This window comes from Anopheles stephensi, chromosome 3 (genome assembly GCF_013141755.1).
Source record: "Anopheles stephensi strain Indian chromosome 3, UCI_ANSTEP_V1.0, whole genome shotgun sequence".
Taxonomy (NCBI): Eukaryota; Metazoa; Arthropoda; class Insecta; order Diptera; family Culicidae; genus Anopheles; species Anopheles stephensi.
In genome coordinates this window covers 82,841,573-82,862,849 of record NC_050203.1, presented here as the reverse complement: position 1 = coordinate 82,862,849, position 21,277 = coordinate 82,841,573, and the positions used below count along the sequence as shown (strand labels likewise).

The window sequence follows — 21,277 nt, the reverse complement described above, 5'->3', positions numbered from 1 at the left end:
GGTCACCTTCCCGTAACGTGGATCCATCCGGCAGCCGGGAGTTCATCTGCATGCATGACAGAAACACGCGCGTTCGGATCATTTCCGTCGCACGGTGTCAGGTTCCGGTGACGATGGGACAGAAAACAGTGGTTAATTGTTGCTGGCTGGCATTGCCGTGGCCAGGCACGTCTTTCACAATGCTGCAATTAGCATGATAATGACGATCGGGCAGAAACTTTTACCGAAATTCGATGAACTTTTGACGGGTCTTCTAATGTTACATCACACAGGAATCGATATGAGGTCTTCGGACTCTTCTCGGAGAAGCGTCCGGAAGCTTAGATGAAGCTTAGTAATGCTCTGGTGCTATAATTTATGTTTATAGTATTTGCTATAATACTTCAATGACTAGTGCATGGCCTAATACTACGTAGTTGGATAGTCAGTTCTCACTGCGGAGGACCGGTCCGAATAGGATTTGAGCCCCGATTCTGTCGTATGAAGACTAGCACCATTGTCGCCTGTACCACCGGACCGCTGACTAGCTATTTATGAATATTTGCTGTAATTTGCTATCGTAAGAGACATTTAAGTATATCCAAGATTAACTCATTTAGTCGTTATCAGTCTACATCAGGTACATCTGTCTCGGAGATCAAGGGATTCTTTAGACAGATGATCTCTTTAGTTAAAAGGCTACTGTTTTCCTCTTTTACCAACTGTCACATGCTATAATTGCTCGACTTTTAGTATATCTGGCAGCTACTAAGCTCCAGGATACTAAAGAGTACTTGAGCTCGTGAACATGGTTCGAAAAAGTTCTTGTAGTTCCTAGGGATTGCTAGGACTGTTCTAGAGTTCGAGGTATGCTCATTATGATAGACTTATTTACAGTCACATGCTATAATAAATTTTGAATGAATCTTGCTATAATTCATCGACGCTTAGTGCTTCTACCTTATGTAGCTTCTTATCGATGTAAGCATTATTTGAGCTTGAAGAATTGGTAGGAAGAAGTCTTCCAGAATTATTCCTCCCATGTCTCTTGTAAATAAAGTCTTCACAAACCTTCCGAAAAGAAAAACCCCGACCCGCCACGCAACCATCAGAAGTTCATTGTACGGAACCACTCAGCACTAAAAACACTCGCGCACACAATAACAGTGGACAGTGAAAAGCCCATAACGCACGCTAACGGAACGGGGCAAAAGTTTTTCCTTCCTGCCTTCCTTCCTTCCTTCCTTCCTTCGTTCCATGGTTGGGACCACCCGATCGCTGACTATACCCTCATCGCCTACCAACAGCTGCCACCAGCGTCGGAGCCGAAGCCAGTGTACCGAAGCGAAGCATTACCGGCCACCAAAGCCTCCACGGTGCGCGTTCTTTTCGATTGCGTTCTTCAAGCCCCCTGCCCACTCGCCCCCTGCCCACTCGCCCCCTGCCACCCCGTCACCCGTTCGGTCATTAGCAATTCGTGCTTTACTGCCGCGATCGCGTACTGTTTGCTGGAAGCCTTCCGTACGAAATTGATAATAACTTCCGAAACCGGGCCGCAGAAGGAACGGGCGACGGTTTCATTCTTTTTATAAGGGGTTGCGCTTGTGTATATTTCCTGTGCTTCCGGTCTGTTGCGGTTACGATTGCACCGCCATCGCACGCACGCCCAGTTGAAAGAAAATGCAAGACGTGGACGATGGGCGTGTGCCGTGCAGACAACGACAACGGCCACGGTAACGCGAGCGTGAGCGTGGTACGTAATGAACGTTGGGCGAACCAACGTACTCCGGGCTTCTCGCAACGGGAGCACCAATGCGAAACATTATGGCCCAATGTTGTTCAGGTTGGTGGGCAGCGCAGAACATAAAGGGGGGAACCATTCGGAACCGTGCTGCGTTGGTCTTAAGCTAATATGTGAAGATACGCTTCAAGTCGCTTTCTTTGTGTGCGAAACGTAAGCACGAGCAAAAAAAAAACAGATATGAGTACTGTTTTGATAGAGTTTTCCCAGCTACTTACGCATTTTGCTCTAAGTCTACAAAGTCTACAAAAATTGCTTAGGCGGCTCGGTGGCGGTAGCGGCGGTTCAAATCCGATCTGGGCCATTCCCCGTAGTGAAAACTGGCGTGATAAATTTATAAATTTATTAGTTCACACACTATCCCTTAATGTTCAAACTATTACAGTATTTTTAGCTCTGAAATATTTTACGTTACATCAAAATTTCAAAAGTCTACAAACTCTCCACTAATATCTATGTTCTCACTGTTAAAGTTTTCACTCCTTCCAGTTCTCCACAAGTTCTCAATATTCTTACAATGCTTTTCCCATCAAGCGCTTCCCACATCAAGTCTACAAAGTGTCCACATCAAGTCTACAAACTCTCCACTAATTCCCATCAGCTCTATACCCATAAGTTATCTCCTTCATTCACTACAAGTTCCTCGAAAACTAAATAAATCGTAAGTCTACAAACTCTCCACACAAAAACTATCTGGCAAGCCGCAGTTTTTTCACCCCACAACATCACAACCTCATAATCAAACAATTTACGATATTAAATCAAACGACATTATTACTAGCATTGGAACGTATCGTGATTGACTCAATTTAATCAAATGCCAAAATAAAATTACCATGCTGCAACAATGTAACCGGATTTCCATATTCATTTTGTGTGTGTGTGTGTTTTCTTTCCCCAATATCCGAAAAGGGCTCGCTGAAGCTGCGTAATTAGGCCTATATTTTGTGTACCTTCTTCTGGTTCCGTAGTCTGTTTAACGTACACGACACTAATCAATTGCTGGGCATAATTTATTGCCTCAAAATATTGTCCTGCGGGAACTCTCTCCACACACACACACACATCGTGAGGACGTCAAAAGGAACTGACCGACTACGTAATAAGATTCGATCCCCTCGCTCAGTTGCAGCCACACAACCTAACTTTCCACCAGCTTCGTATGTGATCATTTTCATCATTGAATTGGAAATATTGAACGGTACCATCAAAGCGGACAGCCGTTTTCATCTGGTTTCGCAATGAGATTTTTGGACTGACGAGACGTACATCGAATGATGATATATTCGAAACATCGCCAATAATTACTGGGTGCGTGTTGTGTGTCTGCGTGCTCGGTGTGTCCCATACGACGTTTGCCTTTCGGGCAAAGACCTTTCCCGCTCGAGTGGTTGTCGATCTTGTGAGTTTGGAAAATTCTTGGTGCGTTAATTTGAAATAAAGAGCCCAAGTTTTAAGCAGATGTCTCACAAGTGGGCTTCAGTTTTAACCGTTTGACACACTTATTGCTGTTATGCTCCGGCAGTTGAGGACCAAATTTGGAGTGAACGATTCATAACTCGCCCTAACTGCCTAACTGCCTGCTCGGTGACCTTCACAGCCTGCACAGCCTGGTACGGGTGAGTTTCCATTTTTGTACGATCCTGTTGCAAAACTGCGCCATTCCGCGACAGATGGCTCGGACGCGCTTGGTGCACAGAAGCTGGCGAAAAATACGGGTGCCCGATGATGCTGAGAAAACTCACCACTCCGAACCTGTTTCTTACTCATCGGCCACCCGGCCAGACACGTTTAGACATGGCGATGGCCATGATATCGTGGAGGATGTGATTGTAAATCTGCGAACGAACGAACCTGTTCGCTTGCATCGCTGTGCTCGCGGATGCGAACGGAAGGAAAGTAAGCGGATCGGGAGAAAATGAAGATCCGTTTGTTCACTGGAGTCTCTAATGCAGCTTAGTGCATAAGCAAATTCATTGCAGTAAGGGCGGATACTACTTTGTCTAGGACGACATGATTGTTAACTGATTTTAGAAAGGGAAATGCTTTCGTATGTGGGTTTGCATTAACACCAACGAAAATAAAATCACACTATCCGACCGATTTCAAATCCAAATTATTGCAACATTGTGTACACCCAACATAAAAAATAGTGAAAAAGCACCGATTTCTGAAATTCGAGCTGTTATCGCTACTCGAAGAAAGCTTGACAGCTCGAAATGTACAGTGTCTTGGATAAATCGAGCAGCGAATGTTTGTTTTGTTTCCGAAATCGATTTGACCCAACTTAAGTAGCTAAATATCGTTAAACTTGAAACATTATACTTCAATATAATATAAACAAGGTATTTTTTAATAAATCGAGCAAAACTAATCACCAGCAATAGTTTTCTCTGCACGTCGAAGAGTCCCACTGTGCGATCAGCGTGCTGCAGTGCGAGTGCTGTCCTTTTTTCACCGGGTTTTTGTTTACATCGTCAAACGTCAAAGGGCATGTTTGGTGCACCACAACACAATCACAAACTAAGAGATTTTTAATCCAATTTAATATAGAGCATAAGGAAATTGTACCGAAACAGTGAAACGCTCAATGAAATTGCTAACTACAGTTTACCGAACCTTTTTTAGTTCATCCGAATAGAACAACTTCCCGATAGGATATACAATTGGGCCTACAAAAGGTGCAAACTGCCCGTGCCTGAACTGTGTACCGTTCATCGGTGGTGGAGGTTTTTCTTTCGGGCAAAGGAGAGTGAAAGTGACGATTTACTACACGGGCCGACACGATGGCAACGAATGCGACCGTCCGTACGGCGGCCGAAATCGAACAGGACTACCAGGAGTCGGATAAGACGCGCGCCTCCAATCCGGAAGATTTCCCCAACTTTCGTGACTTTCAGATCGTCAAGATGGTACAACACTTTCGGGTCGTAACGGATGGTTCGCAGGAACAGCTGCGGCTCGGCTTTAAGTGCAAAACGTGTGGCGTAACGTTCAACAAAACGATGCAACTGCTCGGTCACATACGGTTACACTTCGAGGATGAGCACACGTGCCGGAACTGTGGGAAGTACTTTTTCGACCCGAGCAAGCTGCAGATACACATCAGGTAAGGGTTTTTGGTTTTGGTTGTTTTTTCTGTTTCTGTTTCCACTTATGTTTAGAATCTTATTTTTCCAGGGCAAAACATACGACAAACATGCTGAAGTGTCAGCTTGGCTGTCTCCGCTACTCAGCGCCCAGCTTGAAATGCCTGCAGCTACACTACGAACGATTCCATTACGTTAAAATTCGTATGCGAGAGCTGCGCAAGATGGACGAAGCGATACGCAACGGCGGGACGGTCGTGACGGAGATTGTGTCGAAAAAGCAACGCCGCAAGCAGCTGCTCGCGAGCGATCTGTTACGATCCGCATCGAGCGGAGAAGAATCGCAAGGTGCGGAGGGACCGTACGAGGAGGAAGCGGAAGAGCAATCACCGCAGGAGCAAGTACAGGAGGAACCGCAACCGGTACAGCCAGCGCAACCAATACAGCTGCAGCAGATACAGATCCAACAGCCGCAACTAATACAACAGCAGCATCAGCTCCCGCAGCATCATCAGTACGTAATCCAAACTGTTGAATCGGTCGAGGAGGAGGACGATGGTTTCGACGATGATGACGAAGGTAGTGAAAAGCTACAGTCCGAACAGCCGGCAGAAAATGCGCTCTACGACGACCAAATGCAGTGCTGCGTGTGTGGCGCAATATTCGAGGAAGAGTCGCAGCTGGAGATGCACGAAAACTCGCACACGGCGCCGCTCGAGTGTAGCTTCTGCGGTATGACCTTCCTGCAGCTGTCCGACGTACGGCAACACTACCAGAGCAGACACCAGGCCGTCAGCAGACCTTCCTCGCAGTACGTTATTTCGCACCCGAGCGGGACTCTGGTGCAGCAGCAGCAGCCGCAGCAGCCTCAAGCTTTACATCAAATCGTACACAATCCGCACCAGCTGCAGCAAGACCACCAACAAACGGCTTCCCAACAGTTGCAGCCCGCGGCCCAATTCATTCCGAGCGCATCGAACGGTGCGATGACCACGATGCTGGTAATGCAGAACGGAATGCTAATACCGGTGCATGCAATCGATAGCGCCCAGCTGACGGCTGTGAATCCCTACCAACACCAAACAGCACCGATCGCGCAGGGTTCGCAGATCGCGTGGCCAATCACAGCGACACCGATAGCCGCCACCCACCAGCAGCAACAGCAACACCAACAGCAAATCCTACCACCGGTACACAATCAGATCGAAATAATACCGCTCCACACGAGCCCTGCTGCCGGTGCATCGGTTGCTCCACATCACAGCATCATCACGTCCATCACACCGCAACAGCTGCAGCAGCAGCAGCAGCAGCAAGGCCAACCGGCACCACAAACACTTACCCCGATACAGCTTAGTATTAAGGATGCGAGCGGCAATGTCGCGGGGGCGAACGGAACCGGCGGGTTCGTTATCAATCAGATTGCATCGATTGATCCGAGCTATTTGAAGCAAATCGATCCTGTGTTACACCAGCAACAGCAGCAACAGCAGCAACAGCCACAGTCTCCGCCACAGCAACCACAGTCACAGCAAATACATCACCAGTGGCAGCAGCCGTTCAACAGCTCGTAGTAAAGTGAGCCATGGTAAATATCTTGTTGCTAAGGTGTTCTTCTTCTGTTGCTATGCAGACGCGACGGTAGCAAATCCGGATGTCTAGAAATGAAAGCTACCATCTTCTAGGTGTCCTGGTATTGTGCTGGAGGAGCTGTGTTTATGACACGATTCTAATTTCTCTTCCATAGGGACGATCCAGCTGATTACCATCGTGTGGTGCATTTTAAATAGGCTAGATAAAAAACCATCCTCGTTCTGTTTGTCCCCTTTACTGGCTGGATGCAAAGGAAACGGAACGATTTGCATCGGACCGGAAGCATATGGACAGCTGCTTCATCTTAATACAGCTTCGAACGGTACTGGCGAACGAATCCAGTCTTCATGGTCGGCAAAATGGGAAGGTTTCCCCATCTAGGATGAGAGCAACTGTCCCTTTAAGGTGCTGTTTAGTGTACAGACAGTATAATACGGTCCACTGCATTCCTGCAGGTGCCGCAATGATATGGTGTTTTAGAATAAATCGGGTATTTCTTGTATAAGTTTTTTGCTTCACTTCACCTACCACCACGCCCTGTCAACGTATCCCCCGTATCTGTGTATTACGGTTGAATGTTAGATTTTTATGGTTTAAGTATGAAATAAAAGAACAGCGTAACACGTTTCTGCTAAAATGCCGTTTTAAAGCTTTGTTCTGTGGCCCGAAATTGGCAGGAAACTCGATGCAAGGCAGCATATGCGATGTTATTCGCGAAGCTGAAGATATTGGAGAAATCAGATTCTCTTGAAGGCGAATATCCTATCGCTTTTCATGACTCCTTCTACCTCTGACTCAGAAATCTCCCTTGTGCGTGTCCAATAAATTATTTATTCTCATTCAGTTCATCTCTCCCAACCCACCCGCAATTAAGCTTCCGTCCGTCGCTGTTGAGGGCCGATGTTGCAGTAACAGCCGCCGCAACAACTTCGTCCTCTCGTGCTCCGGCTTTTCCGCCCTGATGCGGTACAAAATCTCCGGAAACTGTGGATGGTTGACCTCGATGTGCTGTGCATACTTCTGCACGCTCGGCAGGGTCGCTTCGCAGGAGAAACATTTCAGCGCCACATGCGAATGGGACGACAAATGGCCGTTCAGTGCCGTTGCGCGGGTAAACGTTTTGTAGCAAATGATGCACATAAACGGTCGGTTGCTTACGTGCACGCGTAGATGGATGAGGAGCGCGTTTTCTTGCGTGAATCGCTTCCGGCACTCGGGACATTTGAACGGTTTCGTATCGGCGTGCATGATGCGCATATGCTGCCGGAGGCCAAACTTTTCACCGAACGATTTACCGCACAACCCGCAGGTGGTCGATGTGACCAAATTGTTGTAAGCGGGCTGTACGCCACCGGCGGTAGATGGTGCTGCTGCTGCTGCTAGCGACTCCGAATCGTCTTCCGGCATCTCTTCCAGTTCCGGTGAGCGGGCCTGCAGTTCCATTTGTGCGAGATTTTCGAGAAATTGCTGATCTACGGTAGCTACCGAGCTGATGACGAAACCGACCCCGGCGGAGCTATTCTGAATTACGCTATCGTCGTCGTTGGCCGGCTGTTCGCTCTCCTGGATTTCTTTTTCCAGCTCTACGGCGGCGTCATCTTGCAGACAGCTCTGTGCACCATCGGCGGGAGATTCTTCCTGGTGATCCACCTCTATGGTAGTAACAGAAACCGGAGGTTCTAGTGATTCCTTCATCAACAATCCCGACAGGATAGGGTTGGAAGCGATTTGTTTCTTAAAGGTATCGCCCGCGTCTTGCTTGCCGATCGGCACCAAATCCACCTCCGACGTTACCTTTATCGAGGACGCCTGGCACGCTTCCTGGTGTTGCTGTAGTGTCGAACTTTTGGCAAACGCCTCCCCGCAAAGGCCACATTTGTGCGGCTTTTGTGCGAAAATGTTCTTCTCCTGCAGGTGCTGCTTCATGTGCCGATACAGTATGTCCTTGGGCAGTGTTTGATCACACTCAATGCAACGAAAGGTGGCCGTTTTGTGGGTGGGCGAAGTTCGATCCATATTTTCTTCCATGCTCGTACTTGGAACGGGGGTAGTCGGTGGAGCATTCTTCGTAATCCGCGTTACCGTTAATCCTGGGTGAAGTTTTTTAATGCAATGCGTTTTCAGATGCAGCTTAAGACGGGTGGAGTTTGCAAACGATCGCTGACAGAGGCTGCACAGGTACGGGTTTTCACCCGTGTGCACTACAATGTGCGCTATCAGGTGGCCAGTGTTGGGCAGGATCTTCTCACACTCGTTACACTTGTACTGGGGGGTGTCGGAAGTGTCCTGCAGGACTGTGTACTTGTCGGACATGGATTCGGCCACAACATCGTTCAGGTAGTCGGATGTAATGTGCGTGCCATTCGAGTCGTACAGCTCCTCTTCCGCCTCTTCGTCGCCATTCTTGGAAGGCTGCAGATAGTAGTACGCTGGAAGCTTCCTTCTCCCATCGCTTGCGTCCGTTTCCATCCGATAAAGTCTGTTAAAACAACATGAAAATGTAATTTAAACTACACACCGTTGCTTAATGTGGGGTAAATACCTTTAATCAATCACGAAATAATAATAAAATGGGGCGAATATTCGATTAAAACTTCACGTACACCGATTTGAGTCCTTTCTCCTGTACTGGATCGCTTTGTTTTATTTACCTTTTTATTTCTTGTTTTGTTTGACAGTTCGCGTTTGACGTTTCGAAAGGACGCCCGTCATTGGAGCTGTCAAGTGCGGTTTTCACAGCAAACGCGCGTTTTCGGGATTAATTATTGCTGATTGTAAACAAATGGATAAGCGGAAAATTTGCTAAATAAGTTGTATTATCTGCTGCAAACTCACACGGTAAGACCGTTTGCTGCTACCTTGCCATAGACTGGCGCGGGATTTCTAACGCACGCGTGCATATGATTCCAGGCTGCCAGGATGTCGGTCGTCATCGAAACCACGATAGGCGACATCACGGTGGACCTGTTCCTGAAGGAACGTCCACGGGCCGCACTAAACTTTCTGAAGCTGTGCAAGCTCAAGTACTACAACTACAACCTGTTCCACACGATCCAGTCGGAGTTTATCGCGCAGACGGGCGATCCGACCGGTGCCGGCGATGGTGGCATGTCGATCTGGGGTATCCTCGAGGGCAACCACAAGCGTTACTTCGAGGGCGAAAGTGTGCCAAAGATTAAACATTCCGAGCCGGGGCTGCTGTCGATGGTGAACGCCGGGGAGCATCTGATTGGGTCGCAATTTTTCTTCACGCTCGGTGCGGATCTTACCTCGCTCGATGGCCGCCACACGGTGATCGGGGAGGTGACGGAGGGGCACGAGGTGTTGCGCAAGCTGAACGAAACGATTTGCGACGAGCGTCACCGACCGTACAAGGATGTGCGCATTACGCACACCGTGGTGCTGGATGATCCGTTCGAAGATCCGCGTGGTTTTCGGGAGCCGAGCCGTTCGCCTTCCCCGTCGGCCGAACGCTTGCAGGGTGGACGTATTGCGGCGGACGAAGAGATTGACGATTTGGGCGGAAAGACGGAGCAGGAGATAGCGGAAATGATTGCCGAGCGGGAGGCGAAAGCGCGGGCCACGATTCTGGAGATTGTGGGCGATATCCCGGATGCGGACATTGCACCACCGGAGAATGTGCTGTTCGTGTGCAAGCTGAACCCGGTCACGACGGACGACGATTTGCAGATCATTTTTAGCCGGTTCGGCAAGATTAAGGGGTGCGAGGTGATCCGGGACAAGCTGACGGGCGATTCGCTGCAGTACGCGTTTATTGAGTTCGAGAACCAAAAGTCGTGTGAGGATGCTTACTTCAAGATGGACAATGTGCTGATTGACGATCGGCGCATACATGTGGATTTCTCGCAGTCCGTGTCGAAGGTTAAGTGGCGCGGAAAGGGACGCGGCATAGAGTTTAAGGATGGAGCGGATAAGCGATCGTTTAAGGACTTTGACCGGAAGAAGCAGAATCAGCAGCAGCACCAGCAGCAGCAGAATCGTAACGGAGGACCGAACAAGCGCCAGAATGCTTCCCCGAAAAGGGAGCGCGAGCAGGAGAAGCAGTCGACTCGATCCGAATCCGGATCACGCTCAAGATCCTCTTCTCGTTCGCGGCCAGCGAAAGACGATCGTAGACAACGCAGTCGTTCCCGTGAGCGGATGCAGCACCGTGAGCGGGATAGAAACCGTCCGCAGGGACGCCGAGACGCACCGGAAGGTGGTAGTCGCGGACGCAAACCGCAACTAACCGAGCGCAACTCCGCCTATCTGGAGCAACGGAACGGACGAGACATTCGCATCAATCAAGGCAAGGTTGATTACAAAAATCGTCCCTACCCGGACAGCTTCGTGCAACGGAAAGGTCCACGCGATAAGAGCGCAAAACGCGGTGGTCCGACGGGTGGTGGACGGTCTGGAAGTGGAATGCGCCCCGAACCGCCACCGCGACGCCGGTCCCGATCTCGTTCAAGGGATCGCCGCCAGAGACGCTCCCGGAGTCGTTCGAGAGATCGGCGCTACAGTCCCGACCGTTACCGCAGTCAACGGTCGCACTCGCGAGAAGCAAGAGGCCGTAGACAAATCGAGCCAGAGCGTGTTGGAAGCCGCTCATCACCTAGCCAGCAACGGTCGGAAGCAGATTATCGCCGTAGCGGTGGTGCAGCCGCCGTCTCCTCAAAACCTGCCCCGTCCGGATCGCGCGATCGAGAGCAACGCCGGGAATCGGACGCCCCACTCAAACGGCGTTCTTCAAGCTCGGTTTCACGCTCAAGCCCACCGCCGAAGGAGAAAAGGAAGCGAAAGAGCTCATCGTCGTCCCCGTCGTCCCGTTCGGATAGCTCTTCGCCGTCCAGCTCGAGCGATTCGGACGAGCGGTCCAAAAAGCGTAAGAAGAAATCTTCGAAAAAGAAATCGAAGAGCAGCAGGAAACGGAAGGGTTCCGGTTCGTCGGACGATGAGAAGAACCGGAAAAAGTCGAAGGGAAAGAAGAAAAAGCGGAAGCATTAGATTTAGCAGCAGGAAGGATGCAGCTAAGGATGCATTTTTATTAACATTGTAAGAGAGAGAGAGAGGATAAGGAGAGTACCAAGGAACGCTAAATACTAGGGAAGACCACTGCAAATGGTGTTCGTTTTTTTTTTCATCAGCAGTTTTCATGCGATGACTTTCAATTCATTTAAATCCATCCAACGATTTTTGTACCAAATCTGTCGAGTGCGCTTTAAGTTTCCTTGGGGCAGCCTGTAGTGGGCTCAGGTGAGGATGTGAAAAACATCCTGGACAATTTGTAATTTGGAGCGAAACTATGGGACAGTGGACTGCTGATCAGTAGAAAGGACCTCCGAACTGCACTCCTAGCAGAGATCAGTAAAATTTTCTCTGTGAAGAGCTAAATCGAAGGAGCTTTTTACATCATACTGTAGTCAAGAAGGAAACCCCATTCGTCGTAAATCTGTTCGTAGAAAGGAAATCATAATAAGTGAACAAAAATCTCTGTTTCAAAACCAATTTCGAACATTTTTTGTCATTTTCGAACTTTCCACTTCCATTTTGCTTCCTTTTCGTTGGCCAATGGGCGAAAATCGCACCCGAACCTGTCAAAACTCACAGCAAACCGCACGGTGGGACAACAAACCCCAGCAACTCGGACAAACACCACAGTGGGACGCACGGCCGGTCAAAACATAGGTGCAGCCTGTCAAAATCGTACGTCAAACGCGCAGCGAGCAAACAGAAAAAAAGTTGTGCTCGTACGAGGTGGGTGTGCGCGTACATCGTCCATCCGGGAGAGTTCTTCTTGCAACAATTTTGCACCTTTCCCGTTGAACCGTTTGCACTGCCAAAGTTTCCTGCGGACTGCAGGAAACCACAAATCGGGGGAGCAAAAAAGGTGAAAATTCAGCGCCCAAAGGAGGGTGTGTTGTGGCGTGTGTAGCGCGATCGGTTTCTTTCACCGTAGCGCGAATGGTTTCCTGCAAATGGCGGAGCATCGCTAAACGAGACCGACCTGCCTACGGTTGTGCCTTTGTGTGAAGAAAATCTAACTGCGCGAATTGTGTGCTGTGGTGGGCACAGGGAAAAACGCACACTTTTCTTCGGGAAAGGAAAATCAATTGTAAAGAATAGTGCTGCAGCACACTGCCCTGCTCGGAAGGGAAAACGGCCGCGCGCCTCGATATCGATTGAGAAATCAATGTCGCTTTCGTTATCGTCGCCGTGGTCATCACGGTAGGGAAAGGCGAAAAGATAAGTGCAACGACGAAGATAAAAAGCGGTCCAATGCGAACCGTAAACGGCGGAAAGCGCATCGCATATTTTCGTTGAAAAGGTTTCCTTTTAAAAGTGTTCCGTGTGTGCCCTATCTTACCCTATCCTATTTGTTTTATAGCTCTCTCTCTCTCTCTCTTTCTCGCTGGAAGTGCAGCAGTTTGACCGTTTTGTGTGTTGTGAAGTGTTGTTAAATTAAGAAACCAAAGTTCAGCCAAAGCAATCTGGGCAGCAAGCGGGTAAGCGGCTGCCGAGTGTTGGTCGACTAATTCCGAGAGGTTTCACCGCCGAGAGACCTCATCATCAGACCTGGTCGAATTTGGAGTGTGTGTGTGTGTGTGGGGCGCATCAGCGATAGAAAGTGGCAATCGATGCAATCGTGCGGAAAGAAATGAAAATGTTTAGCGACAGCAGTACGCGACCGGGAGCCGCCAGTGTGGCGTCCTCCGGCCGAACGCGATCCGTCGCGCTTTGGTTCTTTGTTCCTCTGTTTGTCCTTGGGAGCTTGCTGATTGATCAGGTGAGTTGTTGACACGCATTGCCACTAGAACGGATTTGTGCTAGAATTTTATTATAATTTACTTATATTTTCTATGGTTTAGGCCAAAATTGTTTTTCCTCCAACCGATATGATATGCTGCAAAAACCTTGATTTTATCAATTTCTCGACGACAATAAAACTTAAAATCGGTCCCAGCAAGCATTAATGGGGAAATTACAACAAAGTTACCTTGGATACGATTGCTGCTTGGACGGTACTGCGATTTGTGAGGTTATGAGCAATTGATCAATATGATTGGATTTTATTTTTATATCACTCTATTTTAAAATCGATTCGAATGAGTCAGCGCTCAACGATCTAGCAACAGTTCCGTCGGTTGACAGGGCAGAATTTAAGTCTCACATCCGGTCTCTGGCTGTGGGTCTCTAGAGACCTCATACGCCTCTTTAAGTTTCAACAAATTAATGCACTTGTCAGCATCTCAGATCGCTCATCTCTGTATACTCTCGCCTGTTACTTACTAGTTGTCACTTTGATACATTGAAGTTACAGACTCTGCAGAAATGCATCCTCTTTGTCTAGGTGTGCATTGGGGAATTGTTTGTAAACATCATCACCATTGCACTCACTGTGTGCGCCGCAGTCGGTGGGTATGTTGCACCGCTTTTTATGCTCCGATGCTTTGCCTCTAACGAATGTATATGATGCTGCAGTGTGCTGTAGTGTTGGTAGTACATACCGTACACCTGTAGTGGGTTGGCACTACCACTACCAGGCAGACAAAACTATGAGACATAGCCGAGGCAGGTCTACCGCCGTTTGACGTCACGATTGAAGGCGCTTGTGCGAATTTATGTGTCTCCTTTCTGCTTTTTCTTTCGGTGGTGCAATTTCCTTCTTTTAGTTCACGCCAAATAGAATTGTGGCAGTGGATGAGGAGGGAGGAGTAGATGAAGGTGGGGATTGCAGCACTAATTGGATTCCCCGCTCTTCGACGCCCTCGGATGGTAGACCCGAGGGCACGACGATGCTTACGGGCCTAGCTGCTGCTCAAGAGGATGGACAGGCAGGCGGGCACATCGTACGATCGATGTGTGTGCAGCTGGTTGGTTGGTAGTAGTGGTGCATACAGTCACAGTCTGAAGTGCAAAAACAAAAAAAAACTTTGGCCATAGAGCACGTCGAGCTGGTGGAATGCCAGCTGGAAAATCATATGTTGAGAAGTTGTTGGCCTCCGGGCGGCTAAAAACAAAACACTCTTGAGCTTCAGCTCCACCAGTACTTGCCTTGCTGTCTGGTGGAAGCGGAGAGATATTTACAACCTACGGTCGGTAGTCCAAGACCGAATATGCATTTTTTAAATCGTTAAAGTCTTTAAATTGCAAATCAATTTAATGTTAAAATGTCTAAAAGTTAGATGCTGACCTTCAGTCTTGGTCTTGGAGAGTTGCTGGAAGCTTCTGGTTTTTTTTCTTCGCCCAAGCGTAAAGCCTAGAGAGGTTCACCAAAATAGACGCGCAAATAGGAAGGGTAATCCGTTTTCTGGTTCAATAGAAATCGGCTATAAACCTTCATCCCATTGGGGCTCCAACAGACTCTCAGACAAACCAACGTCGAATTTGGGTTGGCTTGGAGCGTAGCAAGAAATGGAGGAAAAAATTGTGATTTTTACCGGTCGAGCGTACGGAAGGTGTGCTAATAATTGTTATTGCAAATATGATTTTTCATCCATTTTGACCGCGTAGGGTGTTGTGTTAATGGTGCTGCGCACCAAACCGATCCGATCCGCGGACGGGTCGCGAATCGATAAACTTTTCGGTACACACAAGCACACAAACACTGACCAAAGTCCGAGGATTACATTTGTTGGAGCTCAAAACGATCCTATATTGACTCTTGAAATCGATCGAGCTTTAGCAAGACTCGTTTGAATGACATCAATTGGGGAAACTGGAGTGAGTTTGATAAGAGCTTCCGGATATCGTTCCCCCAACAAGAAACAAAGGCAATCACACACTTTTCCGATTAACCCTCCCTTTAACACAGCTCATCCACGTCTACAACTGCCAATTCAAAACACTGAATCATTGCAGAAATCGGGGCACAAATTCTTAAGAATTTTAATCGATTCACTTTGTTCTCTTCTTTCTTCCATGTTTTTTTTTTGCAATATGATTCATTGCAATGAGGGCCCTTCTCCAATGTAATCAATTCCATCAGGTGTGTTTAGATCAGATTGCAGCTAGAGCTTAACGCAGGTGTTTTACACAGGCCAACACCTTATCGCGCCCATACCCAATCGAGGGTTGGTTGGGTGGTACATTATCATCCAACTTTCTTATCAATGTTTGCCGCTAACGGATGCATCATCATGCGTGTAGTGTGCGATGGTGCGATGGAATCATTGGTTTGGAACGGTTCGAACCAAGATATTGAAGTTGAGGGGATTTTCCAAGGTTGGAAAAGGAGGTTGCGTTGAATTTGAAGTCGACAGTATTGCTAGAGTGTTCCAAGGATGTGTCTATATTTTTAAATGATTTTAGAGAATGTCCTCAATGTTGCATCAAATGATAAAGAATTGCTCCCAAGACCTTGTTCCAATATTCAGGACAATTATTCTACGCGAAGGTTGTTTGCATCTACACGGGATCGGTTACTATCCACTATCCTCCGGGACTAGCTGAAGGACATTCTGGTGTAGTACTGCACACACACACACACCGGTAATGGATAACCACTTCAGCACCACCGCTGATGACATATTATCTGCTCCGGAATCAATGTGGGTCATGGTGCACGCTAACGAATATCCCGAAGCCGACACCACCTAACTGGCCCGGCAGGGAACAGTTCTTTGTGACTCAGGCGGCTTTCATCGGAGGACCATAAAGTACTTGGGCGTGTAATCGGGGCCAGGTTGGCGTCCAATTCGGCGACGAGCAGCAGAACTGGAGGAGAAAGAATGTTTGTCAGGCTATCCATTACACATGGATATCCGTTTTCCGTTAGCGATCAATTTCGATTCTGTCCTGTGGCTGCTGTTGGAGTGTTGAAGTTCGATTGGATGTTTTTGCAATTAGATGCACAAGAGCGTTTATATTAGTCACATATGCAATTGTGTACCTTTAACTTGGTAAACAAGTGGATGTAAGAATTGGATTCGATGATTAGATTGTGGAGCCCAGAATTCGTGACGGTTGTTGGCTGCAAGAACCTTGCTTTTTCTCTTTTCTGGTTGCTTTTAAACGCCAACTGGTGATTTAAGCTGTCTGGCAACGTGAGATCACGCGATCGCACACCCCAAAATGCATACAATTACAGTAAGACGAAGCAGTCGCAAATTTCGTCCTCTATCTTCCTGTCCGCCTGACGAAATCGCTTCCCAGACGAGTGAAGTTAATTCGCTGCCAATGGTTTCTCGTTACGACATCAGGAATGTTGTGGAGGACGAAAGAAACCACCACTAATTCAATTACACCCAATTTTCTTGTGGTTTGCAAATTAGGTTTTATCCCGAGCATAGGCCGTTGTTGTGAGTTCTTGAACGAGCAATATACATTTTTTTAGGTGTGGATCTCCAACAAAATTGTGAACTTTAATTTGCTAATAAATGCAATCAAAAGCCGATACGATGTTCCTAACGGTCGATTTAAATTCATTCCCTGTCTATTGTGCGTTGGCGCCTCGAGCGTTTTCTCTTTCGCCCTGAGAATTACAGGAAGTGAAATCGGTTGGGCATGATATTTGTGACAGGTTAACGTAGAATGACAGCGCCGTAACTGACGCAAGTAACGCTCGCAGCACCATGCGACATCGCTTTTCCGCATTCGGTGTTCCGCCGAGCACACACACACACACACACACACCAGATAGGGCCCACCTAGTCAAGGGAAAATGGCAATTGAAAAGGGTCAATTAGCACGGTCGCGCCTGAAGTACCTTATCGTGATTTCACTAGTTCTCGCACGCGCTGTCTAATAAGAAGGGGCCCAGAGCGTACAGCGGTCATTTGATAACCGGCTGGGTCTTGCGCTAGTGCGAAAATGGTTAGTGGAGTAGGGGGAAAAAAAGGGGTAGTGAAGTTATTTTAAATATTGTCGATAAGCCATATCGTTTCTAGGGATTATTCATAAACTTACTACAAGGCAATATTACTGATAAACGTTGTGATATAAGTTCTGCATTTTTTAAATGTTGCCGTCCAATGTCTAATCCAACGAACCTACCAACGTCGCATATGGTTTGACTGTTGTTTACGAACTTAAAAACGTAATAACTTCCGCGTCCGAGTTCCTATCGTTCTTCAGCCGGGGATGATGACTCAAAGCTTCGAAGCTGAGATTTGGACGTGCTTGTCGGAATGAATCGCAGCGAACTCTAGCTATTAATTTTCAAGTGTGGCGTGATTCATTAGCCTCAGCAATTGGATGTTTATTCAGCTGCAGCAGACGCCTAAGGGTGAGTAGTTGCTGCACGAGCTCGTAGGTTGATTTGCAGTTCGTCCGGTAATCCAATTATCAAATAGTCGATAAGGTTGTGGTGGTACCATTTATGCTCGCATGTCATGTCCAACCGTGTTACATAAGGTGGGGAGGCTTGTCCAGTTTGTCACTGTGCTAAAAAGAATATTGAGGATAAAATACTTTGTTGAAGATTGCTTCCCTGTGGGAGTAGCAAGTCCATGCAATTTGCAAACACTGTCACTAGCATTATGCAATTCCGTAAGTTGTTCCAGTCAGCTTTGCCAAAATCGCATATTTAGGGTGAAGTCCTAACTGGTAAAATCACTGTTGCAAAAGGAAACAAAGTATTCGGCTAGCTGCCAATAGAGTTGGTGTGACTGGCCAACGTCAACTTAAGCCGATTTTGCAACACTAACTTATTAGAAGCATTGGCCTGTACAGTCGTCTACCCCAACTGTTACAGGCTTCGGTCACATGTTGCATTCGTTCACGGTTGCATGTCGTCAGGGTCTGTGGTGGTGGTGATGGTGCACGTGAGGCCGTTCGGTACCTTGCTTGCCTTGTAGAGGAGTCCTCAGACATAACAATGGGGGACGCTGAGGTTAGATGGTCAGTCTCAGAAAACAAAACCCTGTGTCTATTGATCCATACTCTCTGGCGGGCACGGTTTTGAAGAAGTCCTAAGAAATTGAGACACCAGACACCTGAGTTGTGCGCAGCCAAGTGGTACGATAGGTGTAATTGGATTTCTGCTCGATGTCATTCGAAACAAATGAAGTGTGTCTTGTGGTCTCCAAAAAGAGTCCCCCGAAATATTCAATTACCGGGAAATGTGTCAAAATTTTGTTGAGACTAATCCGAGCTAACTGTACGTGCATATCACGTGCAGGAAATGGGGGAAAAAATGTCTAGCACTACTTTTTCGTGCTGATAATGACAACCCAGACAATCAATTACTTTAAGCTTGCGCTTTCTAGACAATTAATTTAAACCCTTTCAACGGTCGAGTTTGACATTTTGATGCTCCCGCTCGTCTAGCGTGCCAAAAGGGGACACGATTTATTATGCCAAACCATGAAGCGGACACAACACGCCAAGTGGTGTCGTCCGTCCCCCGAATGGGGAGATGCCCTGACACGCGTTGACGGTCGTCCGACGATGGATGATTTCAACATCGGGTTTGTCCGCACGTTGCTGTTTGAAGACGAGCGTTCGATCATCCCCCCTGACCTCCAATGTCGGTGGGACGTGATCGTCCTGCAACTAAAGTCAATGTTGTGGTCGGACACCGGTGTGCTCTCAATGCAGTTGTCCTAATACGTCTTGCGCTGGCCGCCGCTTATTATTTGAAGGTTAGCTGGAATGGGACGAGATGTTGAGTCACCTCTGGCTCACGACGGAGGTGGACATGCGAAAGAAAGGAAGTAGGTCTCCACCAAGCAACAAACAATTGATCGATTTCTTCAGCTAAGGCGCAACTAAGGTTGGTTGGATGTTGTTGGTTGGCCGCCCTAGGTCGATAGTAATCGTGAATTCATTATGTGTTGTTGTTGCTGGAGGTGCCATAACCTTCGCCGCCGCTAGATGGCCAACAGCAAATTAGCGGTAGAAACCTCTGGAAAGACTTGCACGAATGAGAAACCAGCCGTTGTGGTTGTGGTGGTGCGTTTTGTACCAATTTCTTTCTTTTCGCTGTTGGAAGCGAAATCGATCGCGAAAAAAAAAGGTAAACTACTGTACGCATTCCGTGATGCTGTGTCTGGCCACTGTTGGTGCGTTTTCTTACTTTAGGCAGCCCTGTTGTTGCACTGGTTTTTGGATGGTTTGAAATAGAAACTTCTCACCAGTAATGGAGGAGGAAGAGGAGTTGTCTGGCGTTGTTTAGAAAGTGTTCGAGCACTTTCGTCGAACGGACCGCGCGGGTTTATTTAAACCACATACTTCTAATCCCTTCACGAACACGTTGAAGTGCATCCATTGAAGTGTTGGAGTGGCTTCGAGGGGCACGTATGCCAACGGATGTTTGTCGGTGGTTTTAAAAGATCAGCTCATATTCCATTTTTTTTCCTCCACAAAATATTAGATGCCTCATTAGCTCAGTTTTAATATCTTAAAGCGATTTCAAATACTTATTTTATTCTAACAAATTAAACGGAAAAAAGCTAAAAAATTAAAATGATTTATTTTTTGTGGGACAAGAGAAAAATAATATACTGTGAGCCAGCATTCAAATTTCACGAATTCAATCATTTTTTAAATAAATCTTGTCCTACATTTTATAACTCTATTGAAACACATCTACACCAAAAAAAAAAAATCGATTCTTGAGCATCTCTCGGCGAAGCATAACAAAATTCGCCAAAAACGACTACAGACAGACGGTTAATTCCTCTTTGCCCTTTCCTCACTCACGCAGACTTCACTCACGTGGTGTGTCCTTATGGGCCTTATGTTAGATCGACATTTAATTGTTTGGTGCGGGGACGTACAGCGCCAAAAAGGGCACGTTACCTGCCACATGACCCCAGAAAGAAAAGCCTGAAACGTATCAACACACACACACACACACACACATTTTCGTCCTTACCGTGTAGAAGAGTGGTCCTTGTCTGGCTGCTAGCAGGAACGGACGGACTTCAAGTACCGGCTGTTTGAAGCTGTGCATGAACCATCAGCTGTTCCGTGATGGTGTGCGTGATCTACCTCCACCCCCGGTGTGTTAAACATTGTGCAAGGAAAACACTGGAAGCAGAAAAACCCGGCTCGCCATTAAAATTTCGACTTCCAACTGGCGACTGCGCACTGGCTGTTTGTTCCGAGACCAACCAAATGGCTATTACGTTTCGGCTGTGTTCTTCGCTCATGCTCCCAAAGTACTCGCTTCTTCCTGATTTCAAGGATACGACGAGCGGTGAGTCGGTTGTTTTGCCCCTGTTCTTGCAACTGGTGGTCACCGCATCGGGCCATAAAGGCCATAAAGGAAGTCCACACACACACACACACCGGTATCGATTTTACAACTATGATCCTGGAGGAGTGGTAGCAGGGCGAAACAGAAAAACATTAGCCCATCCCTGGAATGTCCTTCGTGAGGTCAATAGACACAGCTTGTTGCCGGTGTGACGTCATCGTTTCGCGCTTGGTTCATTCCCTTCCAATGGTTAATTGAGTTTCTTCTCTCTTGTCTTGTGCTGGCCGATGTGGTGGAGTTGTCCAATGACTCATCCAAGTCATACCACACGAGAGCCTTGCGACAAAGTGCGCGTGGTAGTCATTGCCGTCATTTTTGAAGCAAACATGGCACCTGCCAATTTTGCGGAACGAGTCCGTCATCGTTGTGTGGACAAAAGAGGCAAGTAAATATGTGTGTTCTGACGGAAATGAGTCGGTCTGTGTTGTCCTACTTTTGCAGTTTTGCACAGTTGTTTTACGGAAATTCGAAGAATTCGTCGATATGTTTTGTTTCCGATGTGATAGATAATGATCAGCTTCAAGCAACTCTCCATAAAACGGTAGGTGATTTCATTACGATTCTGTCATCAGCTTTCCTGCATTGCACTTGACCTTTGAAGCACCGACACCC

General features: G+C 47.5%; 4 protein-coding genes across 11 annotated transcripts in view; 3 read left to right on the top strand and 1 right to left on the bottom strand.

The window, feature by feature from the left end:
* The first annotated feature begins 4,241 nt into the window (after window positions 1-4,241).
* Window positions 4,242-7,099, top strand: LOC118513720 (putative mediator of RNA polymerase II transcription subunit 12). The gene is made up of 3 exons (XM_036059861.1): window positions 4,242-4,889; window positions 4,961-6,457; window positions 6,617-7,099. Exons 1-2 carry the CDS (start codon window positions 4,567-4,569, stop codon window positions 6,441-6,443), a joined length of 1,806 nt encoding a protein of 601 aa, XP_035915754.1. The 5' UTR covers window positions 4,242-4,566; the 3' UTR covers window positions 6,444-6,457; window positions 6,617-7,099.
* Window positions 7,100-7,268: 169 nt separating this feature from the next.
* LOC118513718 (zinc finger protein 865-like) lies at window positions 7,269-9,135 on the bottom strand. Its single transcript, XM_036059860.1, has 2 exons — window positions 9,005-9,135; window positions 7,269-8,941 (listed from the first exon to the last, which is right to left on the bottom strand). The coding sequence occupies exon 2, from the start codon at window positions 8,929-8,931 to the stop codon at window positions 7,303-7,305; it is 1,629 nt and encodes a 542-aa protein (XP_035915753.1). The 5' UTR covers window positions 8,932-8,941; window positions 9,005-9,135; the 3' UTR covers window positions 7,269-7,302.
* Window positions 9,136-9,142: 7 nt separating this feature from the next.
* Window positions 9,143-11,970, top strand: LOC118513717 (peptidyl-prolyl cis-trans isomerase sig-7). The gene is made up of 2 exons (XM_036059859.1): window positions 9,143-9,300; window positions 9,373-11,970. Exon 2 carries the CDS (start codon window positions 9,382-9,384, stop codon window positions 11,467-11,469), a length of 2,088 nt encoding a protein of 695 aa, XP_035915752.1. The 5' UTR covers window positions 9,143-9,300; window positions 9,373-9,381; the 3' UTR covers window positions 11,470-11,970.
* A 210-nt stretch (window positions 11,971-12,180) lies between these two features.
* The window catches only part of LOC118513716 (NPC intracellular cholesterol transporter 1-like), a 42,616-nt gene continuing 33,519 nt past the window's right edge, over window positions 12,181-21,277 (top strand). For 2 of the 8 annotated variants that reach the window (XM_036059857.1, XM_036059855.1), the window contains exons 1-2: window positions 12,181-12,352; window positions 12,851-13,249. In XM_036059857.1, coding sequence (XP_035915750.1) covers window positions 13,121-13,249 — 129 coding nt within the window. In that variant the 5' untranslated portion in view covers window positions 12,181-12,352; window positions 12,851-13,120. The remainder of the gene's footprint in view (window positions 12,353-12,850; window positions 13,250-21,277) is intronic. The other 6 variants (XM_036059850.1, XM_036059858.1, XM_036059851.1 and 3 more) reach the window with 5 other exon arrangements.

Coding starts and splice junctions, on each gene's coding strand:
- LOC118513720 (XM_036059861.1), top strand. CDS start 4,567: ATGGCAACGAATGCGACCGTCCGTACGGCGGCCGAAATCGAACAGGAC. Junction 4,890..4,960: donor AAGCTGCAGATACACATCAG/GTAAGGGTTTTT, acceptor TTATTTTTCCAG/GGCAAAACATACGACAAACA.
- LOC118513718 (XM_036059860.1), bottom strand. CDS start 8,931: ATGGAAACGGACGCAAGCGATGGGAGAAGGAAGCTTCCAGCGTACTAC.
- LOC118513717 (XM_036059859.1), top strand. CDS start 9,382: ATGTCGGTCGTCATCGAAACCACGATAGGCGACATCACGGTGGACCTG.